This window comes from Saccopteryx leptura, chromosome 2, assembly GCF_036850995.1.
Source record: "Saccopteryx leptura isolate mSacLep1 chromosome 2, mSacLep1_pri_phased_curated, whole genome shotgun sequence".
In the NCBI taxonomy this organism is placed as follows: Eukaryota; Metazoa; Chordata; class Mammalia; order Chiroptera; family Emballonuridae; genus Saccopteryx; species Saccopteryx leptura.
Window position 1 is genome coordinate 62,766,865 of NC_089504.1, and position 18,780 is coordinate 62,785,644.

An 18,780-nucleotide genomic window follows, 5' to 3' on the forward strand; every position below is an offset into this window, starting at 1 on the left:
ACCCCATTCTGTAGCAGGTAGTAAGCATGGTAATTAACAGCAAGGACAACTCTGGTGTCAAACTGCTTGCCTTCATAGCCCAATTTCATAACTTAGTAGCTGTGTGACTTTGGCCAAGTTACTCGATGGCACTATGGCTCATTTCATTATCTGTAAAACAGGTTAATGATAATACTAATTCACTCATAGGGTTGTTGTGAGTTGTTAATGTATATAAAGCACTTAGAACAGTGCCTGGCACCTAAGTGTTATGTGGGTGTTAGCTTCACTTGAACTTTTTGACTTTTCATTGTGCCTCTTGTGTGCTGATATTGATGGGGTGGATTTGGCTTCCCTGGTGCTTGAACCTTAGATTTCCCATGAGACCTTCCTCCTGGCCATGCTCCCTTCCACTTCCCTGTGCCTGTAATGGTCTTCCTCCCTTACCTCCAAATTCTCACTACCTTCACATAGTTAACTCCTTTTGTCTTTCAGATATTGCCTTAAACAGTTGTGGTTTGGGGGAAGCCTTCCCTGACTCTCATGAGTTAAGTATTCCTATATCCATTTAATCTTCCACTCATTTAGTATTCATCATACTTTATAGATACATATTTTTAATAGTTAATAAATACTATATGTATCCTCTACTAAAATGTAACCTTCTTGAGTGCAGGGTCAAAATCCATTTTGTTCATCATTATATCCTAATCATCCTAGTGTTTGGTGTAGAGTAGGTATGCAAGAAGTATTTGTTAAAGAATTGAATAAACTGTCTTCAGAGGGAAGTTCTGGGGTTCAACATAAGTAAACATGATTTACCCCAAATTATACCATTATAAATGACAAAACTCTAGGTAGAATTCGGTTCTGACTCAAAGTCCTCCATTATTTCCAGGCATTAAATCTTTAGTTACACAAATCACACAAAGCAACAAACCAAGCAATTTCTACTGTGTAGGTTCTACAGTAAAAGTAGAAATCAGGTAGTTGGGGGAGCTGGGCCTCCCTAAGCAACTGATATTTAAGATATGAAGTAGAGGTTAGGGCGCAGGCAAGGAATAGCTGGGCAAAGAGTTCCAGGTAGAAAGAACCATCTACACAATGGTCCAATGATGAGAAAGTTTGATGAATAAGAACGTAGAAAAGTCCACTGTAATTGCAACAGAGGTAGTAAGAGGGGGGCTGAGGTTTAATCAAAGAGCAGGGCCAGACTTTCTGTTCCAAGGAAATAATTTTGTTTCTTAACGAACAGAAGAGAGAGCCACTGAAGGGTTTAAGTGGGGATAACATAATCAGCTTTGTACTTTCATAGGATGATACTGACTGCTCAATTATTAAGTAGATTTAATAATTGTTTGGATATGGGGTTGGAAATGTAAAAGATGACATTCAGGTATCCAGTATAATCACCAGGGAGTATTGTAGCATTTTTATAGAGAAAAAGCCACTAGTTGACAGATCAAAATTTAAATTTTATTGAGTATATAATAGCTCTCAATAAATAGTGACAATTATTCTCATTTTTGTGGTTGTTTTTATTGATGATTGAAAACCATTTGCCGCGGTGAAGGGTAATGGTGATTTTTAGGTGTTACTTCCACTGTGTACACAGGTACTTCTGAACTTAGTCTTTGGAAAGGGAAATTATATAAGGGGCTGAGAATGCAACTGAGCAGCAACATGAAAAAGCCTTTTTCACCTGCAATCTGATTTCTAGGTTAGGCTTAATATAACATGTGAGGAACTCATGAATGAATACCATTACTTTTTCTTGAATCTCCTTCTTTTTCCAAGAATCAAGAAAGTTTTGATATGATAATATGACCATGGCCAACCCGTCTATCATAGCTAACAGGTGTTTGAGGCATCAATATTGTATGGGGAGATCAAACCTACAAATTAGCTTTAATTGGCCTGGGCTAAATAATGGATGAGCACAGACAGCTCAAAGGATTTTCCTATAAATTGGGTAAGGGGATAGTAAGCAAAGAAATCAAAAGCTGAACTTAGATCTTTGATCTTACAAATAGTATTGCATAACTTATTTTAGGATCTAGGTTTTATTCATATCATATTTTTGCCTCATTTAACAATCTGATTATATATATATGTGTGTGTACAGTTTACACAAAGTAGAAGAAAAAAGGAACGCCTATCAGAATAATTAGTTGGCAGTACTGACCAGGTAAGGCCCTTTCGGCCCTTTTCATTTTCATTCCAGTGAGCCAGTATGAGAAGGTTGCTAAGCCTTCAAACACTATGGCTCATGACTACTGCTAGAGATGCCAGGAAAGCACAGACCACACATCAGGATTAGCCACATGGTGTTAATGAGAGTCCTTGTTATCACTGTCCTGATCATCCTGTTAAAGAACCCCTGAAGCATATGAAGTGAATGGGAAATGTGTTAAGTATACCAAAAGGCAAGCCTATTTCAGTTGTTTTGAACCCTGAATTGAGAAATTTTACAATACTTAATCTACATGCCAACTGGGCATTTTACAACCAGGCATCTATTAAAGAATTAAGGAAAGAGGCACTAAGGGCTAGTCAAATCCAAGAAAAATTCAGATTGTTTTGGCACATGAAGTTTTGCTTTAAATTTAAAAAGCTACAGTGATTCTTGCTTAATTCTCACATACATATAATTGGCATCATTTAAACACAATCACCATTAAGGAACATCATATAAACACACAGAGCAGCATAAAACAAGAGATTGTAAAGAAAGAGGAATATTTGAACCTACACTCTGAATAAGTTTAACATGCATTTTAATTCTATTAGAACACTTATAGAAGTGCTTGAAATATTTTAATATGCTTTTAAACTTAGGCCTTTAAATATCATATTTATTGAACTAGGAAAAACTTATTCACATTTATTTTCACTTTTTAAATTTAAATAAGCACATTAACGGAGCTTAAAAATAAACATGTCTTCTTGACTGCTGTGGGTAATGTGTATTATCATCTAGCCTGGGATAATCCAGCAAGAGCTCAAGTACCCCAATTCAATACAACAAAATGAGGCAGTGCTGAATCATCTGAACATTTGCATCTATCCCTAATTATATTAACACACTCTTGTTTATATGAACTTTAGACTTTTCGCTTTTTGACACTTGTTGAAAATCAGACATTTTGCTTACCGTCTAAAAATTCTAAAGAGGAGAATTTTTTTTTCCTTCACATTTTTAGTGATTAGTACCATGGCTATGAAAATCTGACTGAGTCTACAAGCCGGATCCCCACTACTTACTAGCTATGTAATTGTCTAATCTCTTTGTAATCTCTCTGTGATTTAGCTGATCCGTAAAACAAGATAAAGTAGTAGCTATCTCAAAGACTTGTTAAGTGCTCTGTTACATGTAAAGGACTTAGAACTGTGCCTGGTACATAGAAGTGCCCCCAAAATGGTAGTTATCACCATCACCATCACCTTTTGAAATAGAATGATTCTTTTTGATTTTTGCATGCTGTGAAAAAGAGTCTACAAAATAAATATTTAACTTTTTCTGATTTCTTAGCCCTTAGTTTTAGCTGAAACATCACTCTTTCTTATTTTCCATTCAATTAGTGGATTTTTTATGCAGTGATTTTTCAACTTTTCTTTCATGTAGGTACTTTTATAACATATTCAAACATTCCATAAACTTCCACATGATATAATCTACAATTTTAGAATCTTTTGATTAAGAAAATACATATGAACAGAGGAATTTAAGAACCCCTTGAAATAAATCCATAGCTCTTCCAGGGTCTAAAGCTTATTGGTTAGGAAACATTGCTTTAATCAATAATTAATATATTTAAATTAAAATGTAATTCAGGTTTTTAAAAAACCTTATGGGTCATAGCTCTTTTAGTTTCTCTTACCTCGCCCATGACTGCTATGGGTGTTTCTCCTGTTGCCTGAGCAACACGATGTTCTACTAAGTAGAACATATACTCATCGTAGAGCAGACGGATCAGGTGGAAGGAGCCAAAGCTAGCAGCACTGCGTAAGGTTAAATCCCGAATAACCATTGAGCTGTTCCAAGAGAAAAGACATATGCAGCCAATATTAGCAACCAGGATTAGGGTTCCATCTATCATCTATCTATCTATCTATCTATCTATCTATCTATCTATCTATCTATCTATCTATCTATCTATCTATCTACCTACCTATCTACCTACCTACCTATCTATCTGACTATTTATAAGATGCATTGAGTTATAATTCACACAGCAATCAATTCACATTGTTGAATTACTTCAAACCTTTTTAATATTTCTAACTTAGATTAAGAATGAAGTATATGTGGGGTGACTTGATGTATGTGTGTGTGTGTGTTTCATCACTTTATTTAGTGGTCTTTCCTAGAGATTTTTGGCCAAGGAAAACAAAGCACCATTATTTTCTCAGAGAGGAGGAAGTGACATGATCTCACAAATGTATAGGCTGATGTTGCTAAGCCTCAATTTGAAGTGAAGAATTGTAACATGTCAGGCAGATGAAAAAATATAAGACTGTACTTCTGTTTTGTTTCAATGTCAACTCCATTTTTATAAATGCTACTTATATATTAAATCCTATATATTCAATTTGGCAAACGAAAAAATCATCATTGTACATCTTAAACCCTGAAGCCCTGGATTCTGATTCCAACTCATTATCCTGTCAGTTTCAAACACATCATCATTTCCCTGAGGTTGTTTATCCTCTTGGGTGAAAATAAAAGCATAGTTCTGGTCTTCACTAACTTTTGTGATTATATCAAAGAGGTGAATCACTTATGAATGAGTAGAACACTACTTAAATTAAGTAATTGGGATATACTATACAGAACAGAGAAAACTGAGCTTTTCAATCTCATTTGGGTACGGCAGCAAGATCAGGGGGTTACTATCTGATTATGGCAGAGAACCTTTATTAGTAAATGTATTTAACAACAAAAAAGCTTGGATTTGGAGTTCGACCAACTGAAGTTAACCACTATGTGATATTGACTGTCATTTGACATTTTAAAGTTCAAGGTAAGCTTGAGGGTCAAATGAGATCATGTATGAGATAATGTAAAAAATACCTATTACTATACTACTTCTTATATTGGAGTTAAAAATATATTCATAATCATAAACAATACCAGTGAATGATACGTTAGAGTCAAATATCTCCTTTTTTTTTTTTTTTTCATTTTTCTGAAGCTGGAAACGAGGAGGCAGTCAGACAGACTCCCGCATGCGCCCGACCGGGATCCACCCGGCATGCCCACCAGGGGGCGATGCTCTGCCCCTCTGGGGCGTTGCTCTGTTGCATCCAGAGCCATCCTAGCACCTGAGGCAGAGGCCACAGAGCCATTCCCAGCGCCTGGGCCATCTTTTGCTCCAATGGAGCCTCAGCTGCGGGAGGGGAAGAGAGAAACAGAGAGGAAGGAGAGGGGGAGGGGTGGAGAAGCAGATGGGCACCTCTCCTGTGTGCCCTGGCCAGGAATCGAACCTGGGACTCCTGCACACCAGGCCAACGCTCTACCACTGAGCCAACTGGCCAGGGCCTTAGAGTCAAATATCTTAATAAATGCCTTAAGTTTAGAACTCTATAAGTGAATAATTAAAAATAGATTAAGACTTTCATTTATATGCCAAAGATATATAAAATTCTGTTTATAATCTATGTATACCTTTCTTAAAATTCAGTGATGAATTATTTGTACAAATAATTAATATAATAGCTATTAAAATTAAACATTACTTTTCCTATGGAAAAAATTTAAAAGGCAGAGCACCCTCTACTTTAAAAAGCAAAATCAAAATAACACAAAAATAATAATAAAATATAGCATAACATTTTACCTATACTAATCCAAATTTGATACAAAGTAAATAATTTTTAAAATTAAGTGATGCAGGAGCAGATATTCACTCTTAGTTGCATCTCTCCTGCTGAGGCAAGACAGCAAATATTTAAAATACAGCCTAGAGAAGACAATACTTAATAAACATATAAAATAAGATGCTCAACATCACTAATCCTCAGAGAAATGTATATTAAAACCACAATGAGATATCAATTCACACCTGTCAGAAAGGCTATTATCAATAAATGAACAATCAACGAGTATTGGAGATGATGTGGAAAAAAGGGAGCCCTCAGGGATTTTTGGTGGCAATGCAGATTGATGCAGCCACTGTGAAAAGCAGTATGGAGTTACCTCAAAAGATTAAAAATGGAACTGCCTTATGACCCAGCAAGTTCACTTCTGGAAAGTTATCAGAAGAAACCAAAACACAAATATGAAAGAATGTATGTACCCCTATGTTCAATGCAGCATTATTAACAATAGCCAAGATTTGGAGATAGCCCAAGTGTCCACCAGAGGATGAGTGGATAAAAAAGCTATGGTACATTTATACAATGGAGTATTATGCAGCTGCAAAAAGAAAATCTTACCCCTTGCAACAGCATGGATGGACCTAGTCAGCATTAAGCTAAATGAAATAAGTCAGTCAGAGAAATACAAGTACCATATGACTTCACTTACATGTGGAATCGAATGAACAAAATAGACCAAGAAACAAAATAAAAACAGACTTACAGATACAAAGAACAGGCTGGCAGCTATCAGAGGGCTGAGTGTAAAGGTGAAGGGATTAAGCAAAACAAATAAATAAATAAACCTCATAAACACAGACAACAGTATAGTGATTACAAGAGAAAAAGAGGGGTGGGGAGAGGTTGAAGAGGGTAAAGAGCAGAATAAATGGTGATGGAAGGAGACTTGACTTGGGGTGGTGAATACACAATACGATACATAGATGATGTATTATGGAATTGTACACCTGAAACCTATATAACTTTATTAACCCATGTCACTTCAATAAAGTGAGTAAATTAAAAAATTTAAAATATGGCTAATATTATTCAAAATTAGAAGAAATGAAAATTAAAATAATCATTTTTAATTTGTATCATCTATTTAACTGTAAGAGATAATAAGATCCAGTGTTGCAAAGGATATAGCAAAAAACTCTCATGTACTATTTCTGCAAGTATAAATTTATGAAACTTTGGAAATTTCACAATATTTGTCAAAATTTAAAATTCACAAATCCTTTGATCTAGCTATTCCACTTCTATAAATTTATACAAATATGCAAAGATAGTTTTGATTGCAGCGATATTTATACTTGTGAGAAACTATTATAAAAAACTAAATATCCAATAGAATGCTGATGAAACAAATTATGGTTCCTTCATTTACGGAATTTTATGCAACAGTTTAAAGAAGTGAGGTAGGTAGGTAAGCATAAAGGTAGTAACGTGAAAAGATGTCTATAATATAAAGTTTAGAAAGGAAAATATATCACATGAGCCCATTTAACAATAAAATCTATCCATATAGTTTAAAATATATTCTATCCCTGAATAAATGGGAATGTTTAATACTTTATTAGCATTGGGATAGCACAATTCATTAAAATATTAGTTCCTTTAGAGTTCAAACCCTCCTACCATAATTTATCTCAGGATATATGTGCAATTTTATACAAATATAATCATTACAGTATTTTTTTATATAATTGTATTATAACATCAAAGATTACCAAAAAGGCTCAATAATAAAAGAAAGAAAAATATTGAAAGAATTTATGAGATATACACATAATGGAATATGGTAAGGTCATTAAAATCATATTTCTAAAGATATTTAGTGATAAATGCTGAAGATATATTAAATAAAAATATTAAGAAAAAATATAATAAATTTTGGTAAACAATTGGATTCTAATTTTATGTAACACTAAAAGAAAATATTTCATAAGTTTCTATTTCTGGGTAGTAAAATTATGAATGATTTAAGTTATTTTAGGTCTTTATAGTTTTCTTAAAATATAATAACCCTGAAGTCATGTAAATGACAAAGAAGAACATTCATGTTGATTAGCTTTCTAATATTATTAAAAGAAATCCAAGACAATTATTTTCTTTCCAGGAGAATTCACATTAATTTGTTCAATACATATTTACTGTGTTTCTACTCTGTGCTAGGGTCTTGTTCTAGGACAAGACAGAAAAAATCTTAGGTTTCAACAGAGCTCACATTCTAGTAGAAGAGACAGTCAATAGAAACACAAGTAGATATAAAATATAAAGTTAGGTATTGATAAATCCTACAAACAAATTAACTCAGGGTAAGAGATTGTAGAGATGGGAGCAGGCATTTTAATATAGGGAGTCAGGAATATTCTTTCTGAGGAGGTGGTATTTAAGCAGAAACTGGACTGAAGTGAGGGAAGGAGCATGTGAATATGTGAGCTTTCCTGGGGGAAAGGAGAGCAGATGCAGACTCGAGGCAGAACTCTGTTTGATGTGTCCAAAGAACAGCCAAGAGAGGCTAGTGTGGCTGGAGGACGGTGAGCAGAGGAATTCACCACTGGGTCTGCAGGTTACTAGTAGCTCTCACTAACCAACTTCTTCTGGAAACTGGAAAAAAAAACCAACAACCTGCTGACCTCCAGTTATCTTTTAAAAATACTGATAAGCATTCCATAAAATTACCGTCATATGTTTAGAAAAGAATCAGTTGATTTATATTATTAATGCTATCTACTTTATTCACTCTATTGGGCCTTTGCCCTACAAGCTAAGTATTAAATGACATAATTAACAGTTTAATTGGAAACCTATTGTACGATTCAGACTTCTGTAAGATATGTTGCAAAATTGACTCCACAGAATTTCATGTTGCTAAGTTACCACGAATTCAACTCTTTTTAAAATCAGTTATAAATGTTTATTATTTTATAATGTATGAGAAATACCCTTGTGTATTATCTTTATAATTTATGGTGTAGAAAATGAAACATTTACTCTAACATATGATATACTCAATCCAACCCTTTGTGTATTTGGGCATACATCTCAACCTTCCTAAGAAGAAAGGTGAGAACATCACACCTATAACCCCCTTGGGAACTATTTTCAAACAATACTTATAGTTGATTCCAAAGAATATTACTTATTGGAAGATTTTTTTTTGTATTTTTCTTAAGTTAAAATTGGGGAGGCAGAGGCACAGACTTCTGCATGCGCCTGACCAGGATCCACCCGGCAAGCCCACTTGGGGGCGATGGTCTGCCCATGTAGGGCCCTTGTTCCATTGCAACTGGAGCCATGTTAGTGTCTGAGACAACTCCATGGTGCCATCCTCAGTGCCTGGGGCCAACTCACTTCAATGGAGCCATGGCTGCGGGAGGAGAAGAGAGAGATAGAGAGAAGGAAGAGGAGGAAGAGTGGAGAAGCAGATGGTCAATTATCCTGTGTACTCTGACTGGGAATCAAACCCAGGACTTCCACACACCAGGCAGACACTCTACCACTGAGCCAACCAGCCAGGGCTTTATTGAAAGACTTATATGTTGTCCACTTGTAGGCAAACTAGGTTCTCTGTGCCCCTCTTCAAATCAGTATAAAAGCTATAAATTTTGTTCCTTAAAAGTGGGGTATTTGGCTGACCCTCAGCATGGCCCTAAGTAATGTTGTGTTCACAAAACACACAAGCTGAGAAAGAGCTCACATAACTTCATTTCTGCCCAAGAAAGACAGTAATTATTTTTCTCTAACCTACCAGGGAGTCAACAGTACCATTCAAAGCTAGGTTAGTTGAGGAGAGACTGCCATTCAGAAAAGTGGGTTTTTATAGCAATACCTCAATGGTCAGTTGATATCATGATTCTGTCAGTCCATTTCTATCTATATATTTGTGTGCATGTAAATAGACTCATAGAATTTTAGAAATTATAAGATCAACCAACTTCTGAAATGAAGAGTCTATATAAGTGACTGTCAAATTTTTATTACAGTGTCAGAAACATTTAAAAATTACTCTGCAATTCTGCTTCTCTGATCATTTGTGAATGTAGTTTTCATTACTCAGTATATTTTAAGGCCTTAGTAAAAACCAGTTCAGATTTTAATGGCTCTTATATTTTTAAGCTATTGACTTTGCCTACCAGCAACAAGTATGTATCTGTCTAAATATGTCTTTCCTTTTATGGCCTTGAACTATATGCCTTCAAGTCTTTATGAAATGAAAATTATAACTATAATAGTGTCTAATAATAACAAGCCAATTATCCCTAACTCAGGGAGGACAGAGAGCAGGCAAGTGATGATCTGGGTTTGTATATCTGCAAGAATAAGAAATACAAGTAAGTAATTTTCTCTTTTCAACATACCTGCAACAGATGTCTGGCGAGACACAAGCTCCAGGGGTGTATTTCTAAAACACTATCAACTAAATATAGTAAAAATAAAAACCCATAGGAAAAAATAAGGGCAGGCATGACATAACAACATGAGAAAGCAGTAAAAAGGGGGAAAACCCTTGCTTTTTCTGATATAGAGGATGCATTTTGCTTTTGGTCATTTAGGCTTTGGAACAACCAGCTAGTATAACTTCTGTTTCATAAATCATTCATGAAGCATATATACCATCTACATAATTTTCTGGGAAAAAAACTGATGAATAAAAAAATCAATTTGCAAGCAAATGGAAAAATATATGAAATCTTAAGAAATATTCCCAAATTAAAATTTCAAATTCTACTATTACTACTACTTTGAGAACACTGTGATGATATGTTCAAAATCTTCCCCATGTATCAAGGGAAAACTTACATTTCTCATTATAACCCAGATCTAAATCTAGCATTGGCTTTACTGAAGCATCCCAATGGTCGGAGTCAGGCAGCACCTTAATAAGGTGCTTCTCAAATCATGTAGGCTACAGCTATCAAATATATATGAGACAGAAATGTGGCATTATTTCATTTCAAAAACAACACAAAACTGGCAGGTTTTCTTTTATTGCATTTGAACCTATTCTAAACAATAGAAAAACTTTTTTCAGGATGTAAGGATAATTTAACTCTTAATTAAACACATATAGTAGATCTACAGCTCCACTTCAGTTTTAAGAAATAAGAATTGGGCCAATTCACTTAAGAAAGAAAGAAGTCACAATAAAAACTAAAGCTACTACCATCATAAGAGGTACTACCATCATAAAGGAATAAAAAATCACTGGGTCCAAAGGTGATCAAAACAAGATGAAATCCTATAATGTAGGCTATTGGGGTCATGAACACTACTAGTTCCTAAACTCTGTTACTTCTTCATGTACCTTCTCTCCTCACAACTAGCTTTGGATGTACCACTGACATCCAGATGATAACCATGGAGTACCCAAAGCACAGTCAGTGGCATGTCCTGGGGCACTACTTTCTGATATGCACATGGCTGCATAGGGTCAAAACTAGGGACCCACCCAGGCCCTGGCCGGTTAGCTCAGTGGTAGAGCGTCAGCCTGGCGTGCGGAAGTCCCGGATTCGATTCCCGGCCAGGGCACACAAGAGAAGCACCCATTTGCTTCTCCACCCCTCCCCCTCTCCTTCCTCTCTGTCTCTCTCTTCCCCTCCTGCAGCCAAGGCTCCATTGGAGCAAAGTTGGCCTGGGCGCTGAGGATGGCTGTGGCCTCTGCCTCAGGCACTAGAATGGCTCTGACTGCGGCAGAGTGACGCCCCTGGTGGGCATGCCGGGTGGATCCCGGTAGGGCGCATGCGGGAGTCTGTCTGACTGCCTCCCCATTTCCAACTTCAGAAAAACACGAAAAAAACCCCAAAAAACTAGGGACCCACCCAAACTTCAAATTAGATGTGGCTTTTAGGCACAAGCCAATGAAGTGAACCTTTATCTAAAGAAGCAAAGAAATGAACTCTCACCATAAGAACAAATACCAGGAGCAAAAATATAGCTTATCTAACTTATGAAATGAAACTCCATCTCTCAATTCCATCCTAAGTATGTATGATATAGAGGTCAACTTAGACTCAGTTTTAAACCCTTGGGGAAGACCTGTAGTCAATAGTTTATCCCAACATTTGATATATATCAAGTATAGGGAGTCCTCAGGTTACACCAGTCTTAACATACAATGTTTCCAGTTTACAAAGCTCATTCCAATAAAAACTTTAAAAAATTGAGACATGAGTGTTTCCGCTTATGCCTTGTCAAACTTACAGACTACATGGGTGAACTAAAGGTGTTTCTAGAGCTGGACAATACCCCTGGTCACCCTGCCCACTTGAGTGACATTAACCCTAATGTCAAGGTGGTTTAACTTCTACCTAATATCATTGCCCTTTATAGCCCATAGTCCAAGAAGTCATTGTCCTACTACCTCCAGAGGACATTTGTTATTGCCCTTAATGAAACTGGGAACGACAAGAACCTGACACTCAAAGACTTTTGAAAGTTTTACACCATTTATAATGCTGTACAAAATATTGCTTTTGCCTGGGATAAAGTGAGGCAAACAAACTTAAGTGGTGTGTGGAAGAAATGCTATCCCCAGTTTGTGTATGACTTCCATGGCTTTGAGGAGTCAGTGGAGGCTGTAACAGAGAAGGTTGTTGCCATGAGTAAACAGCTTAATTTGGAGGTGGAGGCTGAGGATGTCACAGAGCTACCGGCATCACATGGAGAGAAGTTGTCTGCTGAGGACCTCATTCAGCTGGAGAAGCAGCTGATTGAATAGGAAAAGATAGAAACCCCAAAACCCAAAAAATTTACTATCAAAAAATTGGCAGAAGGTTTTTCTATGGTAGAGGATGGATTGGCAAAATTTCATGCTGAGGATCCCAGTGATGACAGATTCAGTAAGGTCTACAGAGCTGGTATGGATGCCTTACAATGCTATAGGAAGACTGAAAAAGAAGTCATCAACTTTCCAGCCTAGCCTGGAACAATTCTTAAAGAAGGTAGAGAGGCCTGCAACGTATCCTGTACCCTCTACATCAGCTGCTTCTCGAGGTGAAACACCTGTGTACAGGTAGAATCATCTCCAGCGTCTCCTGCATGTTCCTTAGGCAATCCTGATTCTCCTGACCCAGTATCTCCAGCACCTTCTGCAGGTTTTCCTGCCTCTCCAGCTTCCTCCTCCCAGTAGGTCACTCTCTCCCACCTTGCAGTGCCCCTTCCAGTGTGCAAGCCAACCACAGAAATAAACGTAAGTACTTTTTTTTACACTCATTTTTTCTGTTACTACAGTACAGTGTACAGTACAGCATATTTATGTTCTTTTCCTTTTTCTATAGCTTAGTTGTGTTTTTATGTTCTAGATTATGATTTTACAACTGTGTTAGGATAGGTAAGTGACTTAGGCTAGTGTGTGTTTTGACTTATACCAAAATTTGGGTTACGTCACTGTGGTAGGAATGGAACTGTGTCGTAATCCAAGGACCCCTATAACCTGAAAGCCTTTCTCTTCCAGGATTCTTTTATGTCTGCAAAAATATACATTTATATAGATATATATTTTAGTAAAAAACTGATTTTGTACTGTCTATTAGATTATTAGATATTAAACTAGCTATGCATTAGAATCATCAGAAATTAGTTTTTGGAGAAAGAATTTCTGATGTATTTTTAATCTTTGTTCCCTAACCATCTAAAATCAGATCCAGTAGGTTCTGAGAAGTACTTAGGATTTTTTTTAACATTAATTTTAATGCACAGGTAGGTTTGAAAATAGCTGTAACTGATCAAATTAAGAAAGCAGTCAGTTTTGGACAGGCATCAGAATCACTGGACTACATTTTTAAAAAGAGATTGTTGGTCTTCATGTCGGCAGTTTCTGATTTAAGAGGATTTGGGGGAGGAACCTGAGAACTTGTGTATCTCACATGTTTCCACGCGATAGTGATGCTACTGGTGTCTGAGAATGACTGAGCCAGAGAATAAAAGAAGAGCGGTGCTAAGCCCTCAAGAAAGAAGCCTAAATAATGCGTGTTTGCCAGCGGGAGGGCTGTAGCCCTCATCTGACTGTTGCTGAATACATCATCTAGATGGGAATCTTTGATACTCCCACCTGAGAACTCTAGGGCCTTGAGCAAGAGGCCTTCATTTCCTATCAGAAAGCTAATTTTCATAAGCTTCCTGCTACAATTCCATAATGTTGTAATCAATGAGTTGGGTTGAAGATAACCACAACGGAAAGCTTCTGCAAACTAGTCTTCACGCATTTATATTCTTTTGTCAGAGAAGTATGTACATACACACGTATTTGCAGACTATGAGAAATAAAGTTTAGTGAAAACTGAGTTGATACCTGTAGAAAGACCATTTTAGCAGAAATTGCCTGGCAGCTTTTGGAAAACTGGGTCTTCCTTCATAGGGTTTAAGGGCTTGCATCATCACATTGTCCAGCCATGCGGCCCACTGCTCCAGGGTGCTCTGCTGCTGAAGTGTCATCTTGAAGTCTGTTTCTAGTCTCTGTACCATGTTGTCATCACACTGGCACACCCAGGAGGCCTGCTCCTGAGACAGGACATAGAAAGCAAAGACAAAGTTCAACTCAACATCTTCTCATTGAATGTCGGCACAGAAGCCATATGTGTGAGTTGGAAATTATAATGAAAGCTTCAAACAATTTAAATGAATTAAGAAAATGAAGAACTTACATATTAGTTGTTAAAGAAACTAACATTGCCTTTGTGCATGAAGAAGTGATAATAACATACAAGCATGACTTGGTGTTTCTGCATTAGCTAGTCTGTGCAGAAGACTAAACACCTGATTCCTTAAGAAAAACAGAAACCTCCGCCTACAGCATGCAAAGGTCTTCCATCCTACGTAGTTTTTATGCTGTCTTCAAAAGTTCTCTTTTTCCCCCTCCCAATCAGATAATACTTTCAAGCCAATTCCTTTGAGAAGAATTGAGGTAAGTCAGATGGATAAATAGATTTCACTAACCAAAAATGGTCCCTCGGGATTAAAACAAAAACAAACACTGAATAGTACTAGGTAGGAAGCATATGCTGTTTGAGTTTTAGAAATTGGAAGTAAATCTCAGGGCTGTCAAGGTGAGGCTATAAATGCAAATTAACTTACAGAACTGAAAACAACAATAACAATAACAAAAATAATTTTGAGGAACTGTAGATATCCTCCCTGCCAAGAAACTTAATTCCTACAGTTTTCTTTCTGGCTCTAATTAGGAAGTTTCATATTTGGTGATAGCCATGAAAAGAGGAACTTTTAAGGCTATTTTTAGTGGTTGCATTAGTTTTATAATGTTTCTGGTGCTAAACTTTCTTTTAAGATTAAAAAACAAATTATACTCTCAAGGTCAGAATATAATTATTTTGTAATAAAATATTTGACTGAGAGTCAGATGACATGGATTTTATCATTTCAGTGGCCTCATTTTGCCTAAACATACATTTAGAGAAATAAAATGTGGCAATTTTTAAGCTGGGTTCATTATGTCTAGATAATATTTTCAAGATCGGTTTTTGTGGAGGGGTGTCTGTGAAGGTCCTACTTAATTCTATGCCTAAAATATTGTGAATATGTGTGCATTCTCCAGTAAAGAGCGTCTATCGCATTCATTCTATCTAATCTCAAATGACAAATTCATTTAAATCAACAATTTCAAATTAATAAACCCCTGACCTCCATTCTCTGGTGGTAGAGAAGAAGATAGTCCCTTCTCCTGTGTGCCCTGACCGGGAATCAAAACTGGGACTTCCACATGCCGAGCTGACACTCTACCGCTAAGCCAACTGGCCAGGGCCTCGAGAGATATTTCAACAGGGAGGTACTTCAAATACAGAGTGACAAACTTCATTCACTTTCTTTCCCCAAGGAAATCTATGTTTTCTTTTATATTCTCAGCTGATGACACCATCTACTCTCCTTCTTGCTCTTATCCAATCAGTCATAAACACTTTCAGATTTTACCTCCTAAAGACCACCTTTAAATATTTTAAGTACATTAAAATGTGATAATAGAAAAATTGAAAATATAAATAATCAAAAAGAAACAAAATAGCCCTGGCCGGATAGCTCAGTTATCCCACAGAGCAGAAGTTGCCAGTTCTATCCAGGTCAGGGCACATACAGGAACGAAGTGATGTTTCTGTCTCTCTCTCTTTTTTTCTCTCTCACTCACTAAAATCAATCAATAAATAAAAATTTTTAAAAAGAAACAAAATATTAGGAATATCTAAATGCTAACATAAAGGGGTAACTATATGCTACTGTATGTACCTTTTAATCTTTTTACATGTGATATAAATATGCTTGTATGCATTTGCATATATACTTAAAATAAAATAAAAAAGGATCATATTATACATTCTACTAGATAGCCTGCTTAGTTTCATTTAACTATATATAACTATTTTTTCATTTAGGCAAATATAGAATTATATTTAATGTTCAACGATAAAATTTGCTTCAGTCCATGAATATAGCATCATTGACATAACCAAATCCATATAATTAGACATTTCTGTTCATTCCAATTTTTTACTATTAGGAATAATGCCAAAATTAGCAATCTTGTAACTGTATCTTTTCTTTTCTTACACTTCTTTCTGTATGACTGAATAGTATATGAACAACATTAATGAAATTTCTAAGAAATTTTATATCAATTTAAGAGTTCAGGAGAGTACCCAGGGAGGAATTTAGCCCTTAAGGAAAGGATAGGGGAGATTCTGTTTATTTTTTCATTAATGTCTATTCATTTTTTTAATTGTAGTTAAAAAAAAACACAATATTTATCATCTTAACTATTTTTTTTTTGTATTTTTTCTTAAGTGAGAAGCAGGGAGGCAGAGAGACAGACTCCCACATGCACCCGACTGGGATCCACCAGGCATGCCCACTAGGGGGCAATGTTTTGCCCATCTAGGGCATTGCTCTGTTGCAACCAGAGCCATTCTAGTGCCCGAGATGGAAGCCATTGAGCCATCCTCAGCGCCCGGGCCAACTTTGCTCCAATGGAGCCTTGGCTGTGGGAGGGGAAGAGAAAGGGAGAAAAGAGAGGGGAAAGGGTGGAGAGGCAGATGGATGCCTCTCCTGTGTGCCCTGGCCAGGAATCGAACCAAGGACTTCCACAAGCCAACACTCTACCACTCATCTTAACATTTTTTAAGTGTATAGCTGAGTATCTTTTCAGGTGCTTATTGACTATTTGCATATCTCTTGGAAAAATATCTATTCATCTATTCAGATATTTGTCCATTTTTTAACTAGGTTGTTTTTATTATTGGGTTGAAATATGTAGTTCTTTCTATGATTGTAAATACATTTTTTTTATCAGATATATTATTTCTAAAAATATTCACAGTCCTGGCTCAGTGGATAGAGCACTAGCCAGCATATGGACGTCCTGGGCTCAATTCCGAGTCAGGGCACACAAGAGAAGCTACCATCTGCTTCTCACCCTTCCCTCCCCCTCTTCTCTCCCTCTTCTTCTCCTACAGCTAGTGGCTTGATTGGTTTGAGCACTGGCTCCGGGCCCTGAGGATAGTTCAGTTGGTTCAAGCATCAGCCTCAGGTACTGAGGATAGCTCAGTTGATGCAAGCATCGGCCCCAGATGGGGGCTGCTAGGTTTATCCCATTCTGGACACTTAGTGGAGTCTGTCTCACTATCTTACCTCTCCCCCCCAAAAAAATCTCAATTCTGTGAGTTGTCACTTTTTTTTCTTGATGGTCTCTTCTGAAGCACAAAATTTTAAAATTTGATTAGGTTTAGTTTATATATTTTTTATTATTCATATTTTTAATGAGCAATGGCACTGTTTTTATATGGAACAAATAGCTTTATTACTTCAGTATATGAAATGAATTATTTGTTGGGATTCCATAATAATATTACTAAATCGGTTATATTTTAAAGTACAAATGAGTAGTTTTATCACAAGTTTCAAATGTATTTTTTTCATTTGGACAATCAAAATAGCAAAATATGTTGCATCTATTTTTTTTCAACTGTACAAATACCAGGTACCTATAGTAAACTCAGAAATAGAGTCGTTCTTAGTTCTTTCAAGATGGGGTACTATTAAGGACAAACAGATCTTGTGTGTTACAATGCAAAGGGCTTTGTGTACTAAATGTATAAATAATAATCTCAGATAGGTATTGTAAAGTGGAGAATGTGAAGCCCAGTGAAGTTAAGTAACTTGCCCAATATCTCAAGGCTAGGAGAGGGAAGACTTTAACCTCCTGCCTATCTAACTTCAAGGACTGTGATCATCTTTAGTCCATTAACCATTCAGCTAACCCTGGTGATAGACATTGCTGTCTAGTGCTATAATTCTTAGCAGGCTTTAACCACAAAACAGAAGAACAGTCAAGTCATAAATGAGTAAAATTCCCCTCTTTCAAGACACTGTAAATAAAAATGATGCCTGCGTATTGATGAAACTTTGGAAAGAAATATGATGATCCTAATTAAAAAGAAAAATTCAGTATCTTCACTTCAAAGACATGTTTTGCAAGAAGACAGAGAACCTGGACATTGGCAAAGTCGACACGGTTGAGGTCATTGAGCATCTGGTTGATCTGGGAAGTGTTCTGAAGCACTGCACGAGCTGCCTGGGCCAGGTGATTGAGCGACGTGTATCTTCGCAGAGTCTGGGCAAAGGCACTTACAGCGGCAACCTGCAAAGAGAGTCAATTAAATTGGGATTGTTTTTCCCTCTCCAGGAAAAGAAACCACTGCAAATGTTCAAATCTTTATTTCCTTGCCAAATTTTAAATGCTTCCCTCTGATAATTACCTCACATTCATTTGGTGAGAGATCTTGCTGGTAAATTACAGCATTTAAAGCTCTGAACCAAGTATTATTTTCCTTTTGAGTGGGTTCAGGTCAAGACTAAAACAAACTCCCACATTCTTCAACATCTGAGTGCAGCATTAATTAAACCAGTCTTACAATAACTACTCATCCACAG

General features: G+C 36.5%; 1 protein-coding gene across 4 annotated transcripts in view; it reads right to left on the bottom strand.

The window, feature by feature from the left end:
* The window catches only part of RFX3 (regulatory factor X3), a 317,044-nt gene that overhangs the window by 24,440 nt on the left and 273,824 nt on the right, over positions 1 to 18,780 (bottom strand). For all 4 annotated transcript variants that reach the window (XM_066368076.1, XM_066368075.1, XM_066368072.1 and 1 more), the window contains 3 exons: positions 18,338 to 18,487; positions 14,138 to 14,346; positions 3,861 to 4,014 (listed from right to left, as the gene is read on the bottom strand). In XM_066368076.1, the coding sequence (XP_066224173.1) occupies positions 3,861 to 4,014; positions 14,138 to 14,346; positions 18,338 to 18,487 (513 nt within the window). The remainder of the gene's footprint in view (positions 1 to 3,860; positions 4,015 to 14,137; positions 14,347 to 18,337; positions 18,488 to 18,780) is intronic.